We start from the raw sequence: 17,857 nt of genomic DNA on the forward strand, positions 1-17,857 counted from the left end.
TAGGAAATGCTATTTTAATTCATAGATTAATTTGGATTGAAATTACTGTCGTAAATGACTGATACAGGTGATCATTTGTTGTCACGTTGAGTTCGTTGCGTCCGTCTGTTGTATGTGTTTACACTTTGTTTACTACGGTGAAAATGTACACCGAAATGAATTCACACTTTTTATGAATACAGCTTTTAAATATTTCAAAGATTTTTTTAAATACACTTCTTTCAAACCAATGTCACAGCTTTGTTAGAAAAAACAGGTTATACACATTTATTTGCATTCAGAAAATAATATGATTGCCATACATTAGTGTTTATATTGTATAAAAATAGACAATACACAAAAATACTTATTTATGCCATTGTTACCTGCATTTTAATTCAACGAAAATGTAGTAAAATATAGTAAATTGTTCTATATTTACAGAAAACAGAATCCGGTCAACTTGTCTCAATTCAGAGTGATTCAGGTCAAAATCTGTTTGGGTTGGGTTTACATATATTCAATATTCAAATTCTGCTGTATAAGAATAAAATTCATAAGAAATCGTCAAAGTGCTCAAAAATATGTGTGCAACACAATGGGTTTTTCAGCAATGCTCCAAGCTAAGGAACCTTTTCTAATAGGCATGGCAGCATGGACATTATGAATAAGCCTGTTAAAACAAATAGAATCAAGACCACTTAATTGAGCCAAAGTAAAACAAATATCCAACCCTTCCAAGTCATTAAGGTAAAAGTGTTATGATGTTGTTGCGTGAGGGACTAGGGAACACCTGTTACCCTGTTTATCCCCCAAAGTGGACAACTGTCAATGGGGCCTCTTGGATGGTGGTACAGCTACATGTCCAGGTGGTTATGTACCATGGATTTTGATTGACAGACAGACTGAAGCATGAGATTGCTGCATTTTCCAATTGGCACCAGATTGACCGCCATGTTGGGCTGCTGCTGCATTATGGGTAAATATGTAGGAGGAAATGGAAGGCCTGGAGACAGTAGCCCAAGTGCATTATGCACCGATTGTTGGTAGAGTTCTCCTGTAAGGAATGGAACAACGGCAGATGAGTGTAGTCTGGAGTGCGGCAGAACATGAATAGAGTCCGTTGAAGAGGAAATTGTGGGTTTGACTTTGTCGTCTCTGATTGAGGTTTGAGATTGTGAATTGGAGTCTTCCACCTTCATTTCTTCTTTTCTTTGCTTGGGCCTACTGGAACAACGATGCACAAGACTTTCCTCTTTGAGAACGGGAGCGAAACGCTGACCTTTTCGAAACTTGGCACGGCGGTTTTTAAACCACACCTGGAGAAACATTTGATTTCAAACGTTTAAGGGGACCTGTTAAAGTTTTGATGCTGTATTCTAAATGAAGGTTAATCTTTATGGATGCGCGGACCGGTCGTCTCACCTGGATCCTGGCCTCTGGAAGGTTGATGCAGACTGCCAGCCTTTCTCTCATACCCACATCTGGATACTGCGTTTGCTGGAAGGCCTTTTCGAGCGCTTGTAACTGCACCACACTGAAGGCTGTGCGGCTGCGGCGCTGCTTTTGCTGGTTCCCATAACGCGCCTCAAGAATGAGCTCTAAATTGACAGGATAACTTTATTATCATTAATATTAAATAATTGTATATTTTAAAAGAATAAGTCAAGGTGTCTATTATTCGTATATGTTGTCCTGTATTCACATGTTGGCCACCCACCTGCCAGGCGCTCTGCTACTGTGAAAGTTTGCAAGGGTGACGAAGCGCTCGCCGTATGAACCTGATACTGCCGCGCCATCTCCTGGTGAGCGTCATAAAATAACGAGTTCACGTGTGGCAACGGAAAGGCCCCTTGGATGCTTGGTCCGCAGAAGTACGCAGAATCCATTTTACTTGCTGTGAGAATAAAATGTTATGTAAAAACCTGAATTTAGTACAGGTGTTTAGAGTATAGTTCAGGAATATGCACTAACAAAACGAAAAAGAAATAGCTACACTTACGATTTCCAAAATGATCCAACTGGGTACCCAGTAATGTGAGTTAAAGCACGTGTAACCCAAGAGTGCACACCGACTTTTTTCCTCATATGATGCTAAAAAGGCTAGAAAATCCGATAAAATATAGATAAACTATTTGAGTTTTCGTCAGACAGACCGCGCGCTCCATATGCGCATTTCAAGCATCGGTTTAGTTTCTCCCCAGCTCCGTTTCCACTATTTAAGAGGCATTAACTTCAGCTTCCTTCAACCATTAGCCAATAGAAAGAAAGGTATTAGCTAGGATTAACCGGGATGAGGGAGAGAAAGGGGGGTCTTGGGGCTCAAGTTTTTGAAACTATTGAACTTGGAAGATTTAGGCAAAGCATCTCCCATCAATGAGAGGGCATTGCGCTCCCCCCCGTCCAAAACAATTAAAACAATGTGCTCCGCTAATCTCTGGGGTTGGGCAGATTAAAATAACAGCCTTTGATTGTCTGTTATTCTCTTGCTTCTTTCTCGACCGTTTTCCAGCTTTTGTTGGTATTAACTCCAAGGGTGGGTGTTTGTCTGCCTGGTTTGTTTTGCTAACTGGACCCATATTTTGCCCAGAAAATGTCAGTTAGAGAATGCAACCTGGAAGTGCTTGCTAGGGTAATTTCTCAGGGCTGATAGAGAGAATTTTAGTCATTAGCATCTTAAAAAAATAACAAGACACAGAGGACGAACAAAGCAATTTGCATCAGGGTGACAGCATCTATTTGTTTATGTACCTACATTAGCACCGGGTGCATTCAATCTAGCAGACTGTTATAAACACACCAAAAACAAAAAAATCTATATTATTTTCACCAAAATGTCAGTCCTTGTCCTATCAGCCATGTCTCGAGACACTCACACACTAAGCTCAGCCAGCAGTTTAGCTCCAGCTGAAACCTTAGTCACCTCAGATCAGATCATCTCAGTTTAACTGCAGCCGAGCGGCTGGGAGCGACTCAGGAGGTTCAGAGATGTAAATTCCACTAAATCCCGACACTGTGCAGCTCAGGGCCAGCAAGGCGAAGCATGTGGAGGCCTAGATTATGTTCCCACGAGTATCAGCACTGTTGCACACTCCTGGGTGTGTCTCCGAAAGGACATGGGCACTGTGGAGCCGTCCTACTGCCATAAAAGTGGCATACACATACAGAAATAATACTTTCAACTCATTCACATAAACATTCTGCTCACATTTACGTTGGTTTGGAAGAGTTGGTTTGTCTGTAAATGAAAATGCTAAATTAAATGACTCAAAAAGAGTTGCACTATTCATGTAACTATTTGTTGGAGGCGGATTGACTGCTGTGAAACTTATTTAACTTTGAAATTTATAATTCTTACTGTTGTATTTAGATTTTTATCATTGAGACTCACTCAAATGATAACACTTTTTTTTTTTAAATCAATACTTTACACTTCTCACACCTGACTGACCTACCAAAGAAATCTTGAAATTGTGAGGAGCTTTTTCTCCCGTATCCGAGGCTCTTTGCGATGTTCTTGCCTGTCAAGCTGTATTAGCGTCCGCTCAAAATAAGTCATTTAGAGGAACCTCAGCTGAGCAGCCTCTGAACCCCATTAAAAGCTCGGAGCTCAGAGCCTAGAAGCCTTTGTCTCCTCTGCCTGCGGGATTAGTGGAGATTTGGTTCTAAGAAAAAAAGCAGTTATTTCATGGCACTTTCATGATGAAACCTGGCCAAAGCTGTGTTGGCTGGAAGGATTAGCCACACAAAGGCGCTGGTTGTGTGTGACCCCCCTCCCTGAAAACAACCGCCCAGTGCTATGCCTCTCCAAACTCTAAATACACACCGTCCCTACCTCATCATCCCGCCTCGATCTGTAATGAGAGCTGCGTTTTCATCATCAGCCTAAAATTGCTCTTCGGCTTTACCCCGATCTGGAATTTTCTCATCTCTTCTCAACATTCAGATGTTTATTTACGTTGTTGTAATTGATGCAAACTGCTAATTTGTTTTAGCACAGAGCTGTAGGCAACCTTAGAGCTTTGAAGGTTTAGGTCCAGTCTGTAGAGTTTAAGGGGTTTAGGGGGATATTATGTGCAAGTGGATCCATTTACAGATTAGTGCCATTGAAATACAGTCCAGACTAGACCAGAGTTTTACAGAGCTTAAGGTAAAACTCATAAAATTGCTTACTACTAATTTAGGAAAATGCTAAACAAACAGTCATAAATAAAACAAGAGAAAGATCAATATACACTTTTAATTTATTTGAACAAAAAACATATTCTAAAGTCTGATGCATTATGAAAAATGTGTACCGAGCTACAGGTAAAATATGGCTTCTTCAAAGAAGCTAAATAAAAACATTTGTTATGTGTATTTTTTCTTCTACAGCATTATATCATGACAATATTAGAATTTTTCATTGTTTCGAGTACTTCATTAAAAAATGTGGAGAACACTAGGAATAAAACCTAGATGTTATGTCCAAACTTCTGGCTGTACTGAAAAAAATTATTAATTTCACTACATTATATCTTATTAACACTTAAGATATTATTTATGAATGATAAAGATGAAACCATTATAGATTCCACTCTAGTATAGACACTAAAAAAAGGAAATTTGCTACTTGTCTAAATGAACTTAATTTAGACAAGCTGTATTAGCTCAAAATAAGTCATTTAGAGGAACCTCAGCTGAACAGCCTCAACATGATTTTTTCATGTTCACTTATGTAACTTAATCCGTTCATGTTGGCACTACATGAATGATTTGTGTCGTGTTAACATAAAATTGTTACAACTGGGCAGAGGATACATTTTCACATGCTTTGCATAAGACTGCATTGTGAGATGTGCTGCGTCCCTATATGCATACTATCCGTCCTAAATAAAAATAGAATCAGTATTTCCCCAATTATAGTATGCTGAAATGACTATTGTCAAAGTAAGCGGATGGTCTCCGGTTAAAGTTCGCGAGAGGGCAGAGTTTAATGACGCTATACTGGATTGATAAAATGAAATAAAGGATAATAAATGTAAGTATACAGTTAACATTACATACGAAATAATACGTTAATAAATACTTAAATGCAAGGAAGAGCTATATTTTGATGTTCATGGTCTAGGCAACAAAATTCACTTCCGCTTCACGTTAGTAGTCCCAGTGCATGCATAGTGTTTTGCTATGCACTGAAATGTAGATACTTTCCATAACAAAACATCATTTTAAGGGCATAGTACAAGTAGGCGAATTGGGACGCAGCATTATTATCTTAACTAAGTGTTGTTTTATGTTTTTCAGTAATGAGAAGCACATTTATGTTTCTTTATCTTTGATATTTGAGTTTTTTTATGTGTTTATTTTTTGGTTACCATTGTTCAAAAAAGCATTGCCTTTGGTTAGGTAGTGGGCAGTTACCTATAACATTTTGAACTCAGTGAAGCTCTGTCTTGTTAAAGATAAATTAATATTTGTAAACAGTAATTTTGAGAGTGTTAAATGAAAATATGACATATTAACATGTAAAATCATGTTTGTTAAACAAACATATATTGGACAACTTGAAAAATTATTCATCCGGTGCACTTTGGAGAACATAAGCAACGCTGGTACATCAGAATTTTATTTTTCAGGTTGCAAAACAGAAAATTTGCACAATATACAACCAGCAGAACATTTTAAACTTATTAAAAATGTAAAACAAATATCTTAAAGATATAATTAAATACTTAAGATGTGTTTACATCTTCCGATGTGGTCTACAGAAACAAGCAGTCAGAATCAATACATTTTGAGTTTGTGGAAACGTTTATGCTCTTGTGTAGTGCAGAATCCCCTTTCCGAACAGAACCTTTTTTCTATCTCTTCTGACTTTCTAAAGCTCCACAAACTGAAAGCGTTTTAATATGCTTTGGATTGGTTAAACTACAGGGGGGCCCTAGAAGAGGGCGAGGGGGTTTATTTAGCCTTTCACAGGTTTTGTTTACAGGTCCTGTTTAACAGATGTTGGTGTGAGGAGCAGAATGCTCTCCCTTTCATTAATTACCCATCAATAGTGGAAATCTGTATTGACAAGCACCTGTCAAGAGGAGAGCTTTGTAGTTGTCAGTTATCTGAGAGAGCCGCTTAACCAAGAGGCCCCTCGGACACTTGCTGGATCGATCCCAGAGCAGCACAAATGGCTCTCCGAGCAGCTCAGCATGGACAGGAGTGTTTGAGGGGGGGCGTTGGAGAAGCATATAGTTGGGCTAAACACTTCTTCATAAGGGGAAATCGATGTGGCCGGCTTGGCCTCTGACCCCACGCAGCGAGGGTCCGGGATCTTGAGGTCAGTGGCACGGGTTTAAGCTCCAGCAACAGCCACCCAGAGATATTCCCAAAAGAGCTCACGAACAAAAAGCTATCGAGCTCAGAGACAAAAAAGGAAGAAAAACTGAACACACTGTAGGAAGCAGTGCAGTAGATTTATATTTTAGATAATGGACTGATCCTCAATAAAAACCTACAGAAGAAAAGTATTTGGACATTTAAGATCTTTCTAAAAGCAGAAATTATTAGCAAACAAATGATATACAACAGGCACTGCTAAACAGTTATGGGGCACACTAAAATAAATCGGTTTCATTTTGTTTGTTGCTTAAAGGCATAGTTAACCAATTATCTTCTTTATTAATCCTCATGTTGTTCAAAACTATGACTCAATCTTCTGTGGAACACAAAAGAAGATATTTCGAGAAATTTCTCCGTGAAAGTCAAAACTTCAAAACATCTTCTTTTGTGTTCTGCCGAAGATAGAAAATCATACAGGTTTGGAATAACATGACGGAGAGTAAATCATTTTGGGGTGAACTGTACCTTTTAAGCTGCTAACAATAGTTATGTTGTTATATATCATAAATGATAGAATAAGATACATGCCCTTTTTATTATGTGATGCTATTTTAAATACTTCACAATTTCAAAACACTGTATTTGTGTGATTAACCAAAAAGGACTGACAGACATCTTCAAAAAAACACAGACTTCCAACTAGGCTCCACTTGTCCACGACTGACAGACCTGTCCCCAGTGACCTCCAGCAGTCAAAGGTGATCAGAGGAGAGACTGATCGAACTTGATAATGAAAGACTTGCCCAAAGCTTTAAATCACTCAATAAACACAGCGAGAATCGCCCCCACTTCCCGGACATGTGTGAGATATTGATCCTGCCGTACTTTTTTAATACCTGGGGTCCAAGGAGAAGACGGCAACATGAGATGCTTGGGGCCCTGGGTAAACACATGGGCCTGGGGTTAGATGAATACAATAGACCTTGCCTCTTTCCCTTCACAGCCCTTTTGTGTCATTTTGTTGTCCGAGAAAACAGCTGCTGAAGAGAAGGTCCTTAGTCAGGCACCTGCTTGAAAGGGTCTCGTATATAGACATACAAGATAACTCGAGTGAGTGGGGTGAAGTGGAACGGACAGTTGGAAAGATAAAAGATTAGAGAATCCATGCCTGACATCCATTTGTAAATGCACTTGGACACCTGGGCATTAGGTAATGAAACATTGTGAAACATCAGATGAACTGCATTGAACGTCCATGACACATAAAATACAGATGAACACTAAGATGGGGTTCAACAAAATTTATTTTATTTTGTTTATTTACAGATTTTAATAGAAAATAAAACTAAAAGCCTACAAAATGTTTTTATACAGCCTATTTACAGCTTATTGTAATGATGTCAGTCCATAATATAACAAAACATTGTACAACCATCTTGATTTGATCTGACAAACATTTTTTGATACAAGCAGCAGTTTTTTGGAAGCGATTTTCTAATGCTAGAAAAAACATGTGAAATTTAGTGCCAGTTTACAAAACACTGTATTGTGAAGCTGAAGTGAACAACAATCTATGAACAACAAAATGAATTGAGCTAAACACAAATGATGTTTATTTTTTTCAAAATTGTCCTGTTGGTTCATATGATTTGTGAACAATCCATAATAAATGTGTAAACAAACTGTCCCAAAATATTAAGTACTACATGAAGTACAAATAATAATAATAATACTGTCTAAAGAATGGTTTATAAGGCATCATGAAAACGTTAAAGAATAATCATTTTTAAATAAATTAAAGCAAGACAGATACGGGCTTTGCGGTATGTTGATTGCCATGTTATTACTATAGGAAGTGACATTGCATCAGTGCTCAAAAAATGATTTCAAGTATAACCGTGGATTTAATACACAGATAAATCTCAAATTCGATAACAAATATGCGTGGAGTGCAACCCATTTCATTCACACATTATAAGGACACCTGCAGTCACAAATCAAAAGTTCATTCACTGATGATTTGGAGAAAGAGTCGTTGATCAGATGGAATATTGACGGGATGAAGGGGACATTTATCAAAAATATAAAATACTTTTTTAACTTAACAAGTCAGTAAGCCCCCTGCCCCAGACAATCTTTTCAACAAGAATATGGCACTGATGACCACGGTCAGGTTTTTTAAGATCATAGGAGCCAGGATTGCTTGTTGCACAGATTATTTTGATAGGAAACTCCACAGGTCTCCTCCCCGTTGACTCTGTTCCTCTTGTTCAAACCACAGCGTTTACTCTTTCACAGTTCATGCGACGCCAGTGCCGCTCATAGAGAAGAGCTTACTACCTTCTCCTCAATGTCAGTCTTGTCAACAAAACATAATTCCAGGTCATATTTTGGGAAAGAGCTGCGGTTATAGGTCATCTCTTCACCTTTGCATCTTCTTTGAGCTTCCATATCATGAGCTCCATGCAGGCCCGGGCATCTTCACTGGAGTCATGCCCCCCCACTGCCGATAAGAGTGACATATATACACATTGTCCGTTATTTAAAGCCTCTTCTATTTTTCATGATATCATAAAACGTTACATTGCTAAACAAACAAAGTCATTTTAGCATTACAAAGAGTAACATGCTCACCGCTATCCTGTATGATGCGTTTAAGGTGGTCGGCCATAAGGTTGCGCAGTGCACGTTTGTAAGGCAAACCCAGACGATGAGGAAACACGATGGCTGTGTCAACAACCGTGCTGTGAATGAGCTTATAAATAGAGAACATACAGGCACAAGATCAGTACAAAAGAATAAGAACAGACTGCATCATTATGTTATCAAATATACATTAAAAGACAATGGACCCATTCCAAAACCATTCAAACTGCCCCACCGTATACTGCAAATGTACAATATCCTACAAGCCAACATGATTTGGCTGCCTATTGTTTGGCAGCAACCTGACTGACCTTAAGGGCGAAGAGATCACTCTCCAGACTGTGGCCAATCAGAATTGACTCTGCACTAAACATGCTCAGTAACACAGCCTGAACATCTCTCAACGTGATGGTGGTGTTCTCCAGATCATCTTGCGTCACACCCGAGAACCTGGACACGTACACGTAACGTGAACAGATTTAAAAGAACTGCTTACACAAATATTACAATTCTATCACTGACTTGCGATGAGTCCAGTTCTTACCGTGTGTTGTAATCCACCACTTTGCTAACTGGCTTGACGAACGTGTCATACACGACCTTGAGGTCGGAGTTAATGACTGTCACCCGGGTCAACTCCAAGCCTTGCCTTGTGTAGCACTATAGGACAAGTATCCAGATGCAAGGTTATGCCAAATACATAAAGTTTAAAGCTGTTTGTAATATGTAAATGTATTAAACATGACTAACATAATTAATCCACAGTTGCATTTAAACTATAAACAATGTGTGAGCATATTAGAGTGACTCTTCTCTTACCATCTCGCAGTCCAAAGCGTAGATGCCTCCATTTCCGTCAACAGGTAACTGTTTGCTAAAGGTCTTTACAAAACCATCTAAAGACTCTTTGCGGCCATCTTGTACGTGTTGCTGAAAGAAAAGAAAACAAATGAAAGTGATTATTCCAATCATTCAGTGCCATTTTGTACATGTGACACTTACTTTTCCCATTTCACATCCAGCAGAACCAACAGCCCCAGAACAACAGTTATAAAGCGTCTCCCAACCTCCAGGCACTAAAGAACACAAACATATGTAAGCAAGTTGTGATGCAAACGTAAAATCTTTTGTTTGAATTAAACCGATGTACTGTTACAGTGAACCTCGCGTTTTCACATGCACATATACGCACCTCTGTTTCTGCGCAGTCTTCCCCAGTGATGACAGCACTCCTCTTTACGCACACAGATGCCGTTTGCGTTTATCTTGTACTCAGTGCCACATCGACAACAAACTTTGGAAAACGCTGAGAAATCAAAACCAATATGAAAATGTATTTCAGTTCTGCCACATATCATACATCATCATATATACTGTACAAGCAGAACTACAGTAGGCTTCAAAAGTCTAATGCCACAAAGAAAATCTGAGATTTCAACGAAATTTTAACCTGGAATTTACAAGTTCCAGGATTTTAAAGAAACAGGTAAACGTTTATTATTAAACTACAAAATGACTAAAACAGAAGGACCTTCACATCTGGACCTATCACTTTTTGACCACACTTTAAATTGGCTGAAGGAACAATAATATTTGAGCATACTGCCACCTAGCGTTTTGTCTGTTTGTCAAATAATGTTATGTGAACTACTGACAGCGTGCGGACACTGAAAAAACTTACGATCATTGTTCTTCTTTTCCGGAAGGTTATGAACGACAGCGTGACCTGAGATCTCAGGATGTGGTTGTGGGTAGCCATGTTCCTGTAACTGTTCCTCCATCATAATGTACTTCTTCAATTTATTGTAAAGAATGGCACCTGAAACCCAATATGATGAACAATAAAGATCATTTAAAATAACCCAATTATATCAGCCAGGGTTCATGATTTGGGTTATACCTTTAAGATTGACATCCTGTTGTTTGCCGGAGCGATTGATGGTATAGCTGGTTGTGGCAGCGAGCCGTCCACCGAGCACTTCTTCATGAGACTGAGCTTTTCTATTCATTGATAATGGCGGAGTCTCTGAAAAAGATATTATAAGTAAACATCATATTTTGTGCTCCACAGAAGGAAATAAAGGGGAGTGAAGAATTCAATTTTTGAAAACTCTATAAAAAGGATCTTAAAGGGGTAGTACATATAAAGTCTGTCAAAGAAAACATTTTAAAGAAAATCTGAAACAGATTTTTTACAATGTTAACTTTAAAAGCGCAAATTTTTTTTTATCTTTGTGTGTGTGAGACGTACTGGTGGCAAGAGAGACAGGTGTACTCCTGCTGCGGAGCTTCTTCAATGTGTTCACAGCAACGTTCAGGTAAATGTTTTTACTGCTGCTCCTGTCATACACTACCTTCTCCTCATCCAAAGCCTAAGATCAAACATGACATCCACAAGACACAAATGAATTGAACCTCCATTAATAATCTGTCCAAATGAAACTACATAATTATCCAAAATCAATAAAACATGGAACATTAGAGGTAAAGTTGGATGACATACCGTCTGAAAAGCTTCCTGTTCAGAACAACAGAACTTCAAGCACTCGTCTATAAAAATGTTGAGGTAACGTTGGCGGACGTTAGTGGGCACCTTGGCCCCAAATTCAGCAGGAATGACAGGACGCTTCATTGCAGAGCTCTGCGGAAACAGACAATAGAATGAGAATATGCGAAAAGAAATGAATGTTTACTTTTATGTGAATACGGCTTTACCTTTAAGGTGGGGGTGTGAGCTACTCTCTTCTCCACTGTGGTGGAGGTTGTTTTAGACAAGATGCCAGCTGATGTTTGAGCTTTGACAAAAATCTGATCCGTCGACACCCTAGTGGGCGACAACACCCGACTGCTCGCATCAGCTAATCCTAAAAAACAAGCAAATACTGATAAGATAAATTCGATAAAGAAATGCAGCCTTTGCCTTTCTTCTTGTCATGACAGAGCATACGTTTCATATTTAGATTCATATCCCAAATTAAGATTTTATACATTGAAGAGATATTTCACCCAAAAGTCTGTATTCTGTATTCTGTCTTCATGTACTCACCCTCAGATTGTTCCGAACCTGTCGAAATGTCTTTGTTCTGCTGAACACAAATGAAGATATTTGGAAGGATGTCAGTAACCGAGCAAATCTCGTCCCCCATTTACTTCCATAGTAGGGAAAATAAATACTATAGGAGTCAATGGGGGACGAGATCTGTTTGGTTACTGACATCTTCCAAATATCTTCCTTTGTGTTTAGCAGAACAAAGACATTTCTTGAGGTTTGGAACAATCTGAGGGGCTTTACAACATGAAGACAAAATTTTCATTTTTGTGCTATACCTTTAATATAATAAAACGTATCTAACTTTAGTGTGCATATGCAAACTCTCATACCAGTAGCCCTCATTGCAGGCTTTGGGGAGGACAGGGAGGCATTTGGCCTGTGTGCCATTCGTCGTTTCTCTCCAGACAGCCCTAGTACTGGATTGTTAGAAGCAGAAGAGCTTTTAAAAGCGGCGGCCAGCTGTGCCGCCTGCTGCTGTGCCTTCTGCATCCGTTGGTAACAGGCCTCCTGCGCCGTGAACCTCCGCTGTGGCATCGGTGAAGCGCTCAGTGACGTCTCTGACTAAATTAAGAGAATCAATGATTGAACAATTTCTTCCTTTCTATCCTGTTAAGATTTTCCATTTTTATTTGGACAGTCAAAGGAAAGACCACAGAATCTGTGCCTACGACAACAAGAGGAGAACACAGGCCTGACTACATCACAACACTTACTTTTCCTTGATATTTAAAATGTGACACCCTCTTTTTCTGACCAGGAAAGAGAGTTGTTAAAGTGCTTTCTGTCTCATCATTCTCCTCTAGCTGCTCCTTTGAAGGCTAAAATGAAAATGAAAGAGATACTGTCAGGTGCACCAAAAACACGTTCAACTGAAACTGACAGACGATCCAAAGTAAGATACGAAAAACCACCAGCCTAAACATTTGCATCATAAATGTGCATTACTGTAAATTGACAAATTTATAGAACTGTTTTGCGTGCAAAGCATCAGGTGTGCTGGTTATACAATCAGTATCAGTATCAAAGTCAATACAATTCAAACTGAAGCACCCGGCTGTTGTACCTGCTTGGCTTGTCTCCCTTTATCTTCCGTCTTCACCTCTTTAGATTCGTTAAATATCCGCAGACACTCTTCCATCGGGTCAGAGTCGTACTCCATCTCCGCCTGCAGGCTGGAGTAGTCCACCGCATCATCATCATCATCGCCTCCATCATAATCCTCTTCAGAATCATCCTCCGTCGATGATGCAACTTCAGAGGCTTTCCTTTTATTATTCACGAGGCTTCCCAGTTTAAAAGCGGAAGCCAATTTCCTTACTATCCTCTCGTCGTCCTCTTCAGCGCTCTCAGCACCAAACAGTTCTGCGTGACTTAAGCTCGTCTGTTTAGTCTCTACTGTCACTTTTTGACCTGAGATACCCTTTTTTCTTTTCTCTTTACTGCTGCTGCTGACACTACTGCTGCTTTTCTTCTCGTCCTTCTCTCTTCCACTGGTCTCGTGTCTTCCATTCTTCAGGTCTTTAAACTTGGACGATTCCTTGTCTGTTTTCACAGGTTTGTCCATTTTGCCCTTTTTGGTGTCTGTACTCCCTCTCTCTTTATCCTTGTGTTCACTTTTTAGCTTTGTCAACTTCTTGTCTTTCTCTTTGCTGTTCGTTACATCCACGGCTTCTCTTCGGAGCTTCTCCGAAGACCTGTCTTTAGATTTAGTGCTCCCCTCCACAAGTTTATTTTGGACTTTTTTCACACTCTCTTTATTTACACTCTTTAATGTTTTTTCTCCACTGGAACTTTCTCGTTTTTCTTTTTGACCACCGCTCTTCTTCCCCAAGTCTTTCTCATCCTTATTTTTAGATTTTTCGGATTTATAACTTTTCGGCTGACTGATTTTTCCTGGCGTCTTTTTCTCTACCGGCTTTCTGTTCACATCCAGGCACTCAAAGTCGTCATATTCGCTTGGCGAAACACCATCTTTATGCTTTCTTTGTTGTCCCAGTGCACCTGATGCTCTTTCTTGTTTTAAGGCTGTGTTGATCCCTTTGCGCTGCAGTCGGCTCAGGGACATCGGACGATATTCTGTGCCTGAACTCTCGTCGTCGGATTCCGAGAAACTAGCAGTGTATTTCGTGACGTTAAGTGAAGATGACTTTGGTTTCTTTGCCGTTGGAATGTATTCCTCTTCTCGATTTGCAGCCGGGTACGATCTCTTCCGTGCCTCTCTATTTGAACACAAAGTCTTCTGTTCTTTAACGGGCAGCTTGGCAGAGTAGTTTGACAGAGGGTCGTACTCCATGTCCGTGGAGGGTTTGGAACTATCAAGCGTGTATTTGCTTTTGACAGGTAAGGAGCCGGATTTCGCCCCTGGGGTTGGGAGGACATGAGATGAGGGTGGAGGCAACTTCTTTTTAACACTCCTTTTTGAAACAACAGTTGGCACGTACTCCATTGCATTGCCAACGTTACTGCTGTTCTCAGAGTCCAGGGTGTATTTGCTGGAGCGTGGGGTCGGGTTGTATTCGCTAGTTTGGCCCATTTTGTAGCTCCCAGGATCGTAGCCCTGATGGGATGATGCAGCTGCGGGCCTCTGTCTCTTACATGAGCTGGTGGTGGGCTCATATTCCTTAACTTCAATCTGAGAAAGCTTTTTCTTGTCCCTTTCCATCTCACTGCGAACAGCCTCAATGGCCTTATTGACCAAATCAAGCTCCATGGTACCCAGATCCACATCCGGGCCCGACGACAAGCTTGATGGTGCCTCTCCATTATAATGCTCTTCTGGTCTTACAACCTCGGGACTGAATGGATCATAACCTTGATCTGTCAAAAAAAATTTGATGTACTGTAAATACATATTTAATTCAATAACATTTCATACAAAACATCTAAATGAGGAGCTACTATTTATATATAAAGTCTCCTATTCATTTTTAAATAAAACTATGCCGAATTACTTCACATGTTCGTGATCAAATGGCATTACACTTAATTTTTACAAAAATAAATAGTATATAAAGTTGCTTCAGCAGTCATTTTTTAAACACTGCTTACAGGAAATGTACATGGTGTGCATATATCATAATAAACATACCGTGCATAAACACAAAATGTTCATTATCGTCATACACGATTGAATGCCGGACACAAAACAGACCATACACGTTACAAACGCTTTTCTGTATTTAAATACATGTGACAATCGGAAACCTTATTATGAAGAAAAGCATAACAACAAAACAAATGTCGATTTACCGGTAGGATTAGCTGAAAGCGCTTTAGTCTTTCCGATGTCATATATCCCAGAGGAGGCTCGTCTTTGTTTGCTGTGTCTGAAGTGACAGTAGGGTCTAGAGCATCCATCCGCACCGGTTTTTCCTTTATTTGTCTCACAATAAAACGGGCAGTCGATCCCACGGAAGAACCCCGTAGATCTCAACATTGCTGTTCATAACCACTGTCTCCCTGTCTGGTGTGATTCTTTGACTACATGCGTGGTTCTTTGCATATCCGTATGTTGCCACTTTCTTTCGGACAACAACAGACCTCCTACGACGCCATATTTAATGGGCGACAACGTGAGCGCAAGGACCCCGGAACGTCGGGCTGTTACGTAACACAGTTGACTGAAGCGCTCGCCTGTGTGGATAGTTGTCTTTCGTCTTTGATTCATACCAGTTTGTTCATCAAAGCGACGTAAAGATAATATAAACAAATACAACGTTGATTTAGGGAAGCACACTTTTATTATAAAAAGGTTGAGATCGTTTTTTAAACCATAATGTGGTAACGCTTGAGCTTTTAAGTCACCGTTTTATTCCACAAGCTTGGTGGTGTGGTTGCATGTGTCATAAAATCTCTTGTGTGTGGTAGAGTATTGTGATGGTTGTAGTTTAGTTTAATGGAGAGCTTGCATATTGAATAGTTTATAATAAAATGACGCCACACAAAAGTACTTTATTTCAAACATGGAAAAAAACTCGTTCCCTTCCGTCAATCTCCGCGGAGCTTCTCGTGTCCAGCTGGAAAGCGAAAAAAAACATTGCATCACATAAGGGTGGCAATATCACAATCAAGAATGCCAGCCTGCTATTCGCCTCATTTCGGCGAATTTATTCACGTTACGAACAAAACAATTCTGACTCAAGGTTAACTATTTAAAGGCAAATATATTTCAACAATAATAAACCAAAACACCGGTCTGGAATGTCCATCATTCGTCACTTGACGTACCCCAGTCCACTAATTTAGCAATATCTTACGTAAAACATCCCAAACGGTGAAAAACTCAAAGTCGCGTTAAATATGAATTGACCACAAATCCAACACCAGTGACTGCGATAATGATCAGTTTTTGTGAGAGACCGCAAACTTACGACTGGCTTGACATTTCAGTCACACTTACCTCATTCCAAAAGGTCTAAACTCTGTCACTCTCCTTTGATGTCCCTTTTGTAAAGGTGCATACACCTGAAAGCCATTAATCAATCGATTCCAAGGTGTTGAGAATTGAGAGTTGATTCCGGAGGCAAGGAATCGAATCTTCTATAAGAGACCCCATAAGATGATTAGATGATGATGATGATTCAACTTTATTGTCATTACACATATACAAGTACAGTGTAACGAAATGTAGTTTAGGTCTAACCAGAAGTGCAATTAGCAAGTGCAGGATATACAGTTAGAATAAATACAGAATACAATAGTGAGAATATAATACAGTGGGCATGGACTATAAAAATATTTTGCAGTAGGTGTGTTCTATGAAAATATGACAGTAGGTATATACTATGAAAAATATATACAGATGACTATATACTATGAACATTAATGTACAGGTGGATATGAACAGATAATAATTTAGACTAAAATAGTGCAAGTGACTTAGGTATGCATAAGCACAAGCACCACAGATGTCATCGGTGATCGAATGACTAGAATACACTAAAATACTGATATTTTTTAAATTAGACATCATACACTTGCAGACGTTTTGAAAGTTTCAGATACAAACACTAAATTATGAAATCTGCAGACCGGTACAGACTTTCTGAAACAAGTCCAGACTGAAAATCTGCGAAAAAGTCTTGTAGTGTATTTTAGCCTTAAATCACAATAGCCTATTGTCTAAAACAGTACAGACTGGATGTGATGGATGAAGTCGTGAGCTGTTGAATGACATATGATGTATCCACACATTTAACAAATCATATAAGTACGTTTGCTTTTCAGACGGAGTCTTCTCTTACTCTCTTCCGACGAGCTCAGTATGCTTGAAGAAAATGACATACTGTATATATACAAAGCACAATCTGAACACATGTTTACTTCGGGCGTCTCTTTAAAGCTGTTAAAGCTCGACTGAACTTATTCAACATATTTTTGCACCACTTGCATTTAACAGTAATATTAATATGCACTGTATTCTTACATATATAATTACTTATTATAATAGAGAGACAGCATGTGATCGCCTAAATAAAGAGCCCGTCCCTGTTTATCATATAGAAAACAAACACTAGAGGGAGACATTCAATCGTAAAATGGGCCTACGAATTATATCTTTATAACGTGCAAAACCGCAGGCGCCGTTTCCATTTTAATAATGCTAAATAATAACTATATAAACGTGTTTTTCTACTTAAAGTACACTTTCTATATTTTATACATACATTTCTGAAAACCCTCAATATTTTTTCATAAAAATATTTTTCCTCGTGTATCAATAATGTTCATATATGACAAAATAATATAATAAAATTGCATTGGGCCAGCACACAAACCCTCTTTTTATTCAGCCTCACATTTGCGAGAACAGATTGACATTAGTGTGATCCAAACAGCTTACTGGCTCACTTTCCTCTGCATGTT

General features: G+C 39.2%; 2 protein-coding genes across 2 annotated transcripts; both read right to left on the minus strand.

Annotated features, from left to right (window-relative positions):
- Positions 1-245: 245 nt before the first annotated feature.
- dmbx2 (diencephalon/mesencephalon homeobox 2) lies at positions 246-2,193 on the minus strand. The gene is made up of 4 exons (XM_079468300.1): positions 1,982-2,193; positions 1,700-1,876; positions 1,405-1,580; positions 246-1,298 (listed from the first exon to the last, which is right to left on the minus strand). Exons 2-4 carry the CDS (start codon positions 1,866-1,868, stop codon positions 837-839), a joined length of 807 nt encoding a protein of 268 aa, XP_079324426.1. The 5' UTR covers positions 1,869-1,876; positions 1,982-2,193; the 3' UTR covers positions 246-836.
- A 5,387-nt stretch (positions 2,194-7,580) lies between these two features.
- Positions 7,581-15,572, minus strand: rexo1 (REX1, RNA exonuclease 1 homolog). The gene is made up of 16 exons (XM_079467691.1): positions 15,242-15,572; positions 13,056-14,809; positions 12,706-12,810; positions 12,322-12,553; positions 11,656-11,804; positions 11,444-11,581; positions 11,192-11,312; positions 10,841-10,966; positions 10,622-10,759; positions 10,133-10,246; positions 9,943-10,016; positions 9,760-9,870; positions 9,485-9,600; positions 9,252-9,390; positions 8,929-9,049; positions 7,581-8,797 (listed from the first exon to the last, which is right to left on the minus strand). The coding sequence occupies exons 1-16, from the start codon at positions 15,426-15,428 to the stop codon at positions 8,709-8,711; spliced, it is 3,714 nt and encodes a 1,237-aa protein (XP_079323817.1). The 5' UTR covers positions 15,429-15,572; the 3' UTR covers positions 7,581-8,708.
- Between the last annotated feature and the right edge of the window lie 2,285 nt (positions 15,573-17,857).

This window comes from Barbatula barbatula (genome assembly GCF_947034865.1).
Source record: "Barbatula barbatula genome assembly, chromosome: 11".
Taxonomy (NCBI): domain Eukaryota; kingdom Metazoa; phylum Chordata; class Actinopteri; order Cypriniformes; family Nemacheilidae; genus Barbatula; species Barbatula barbatula.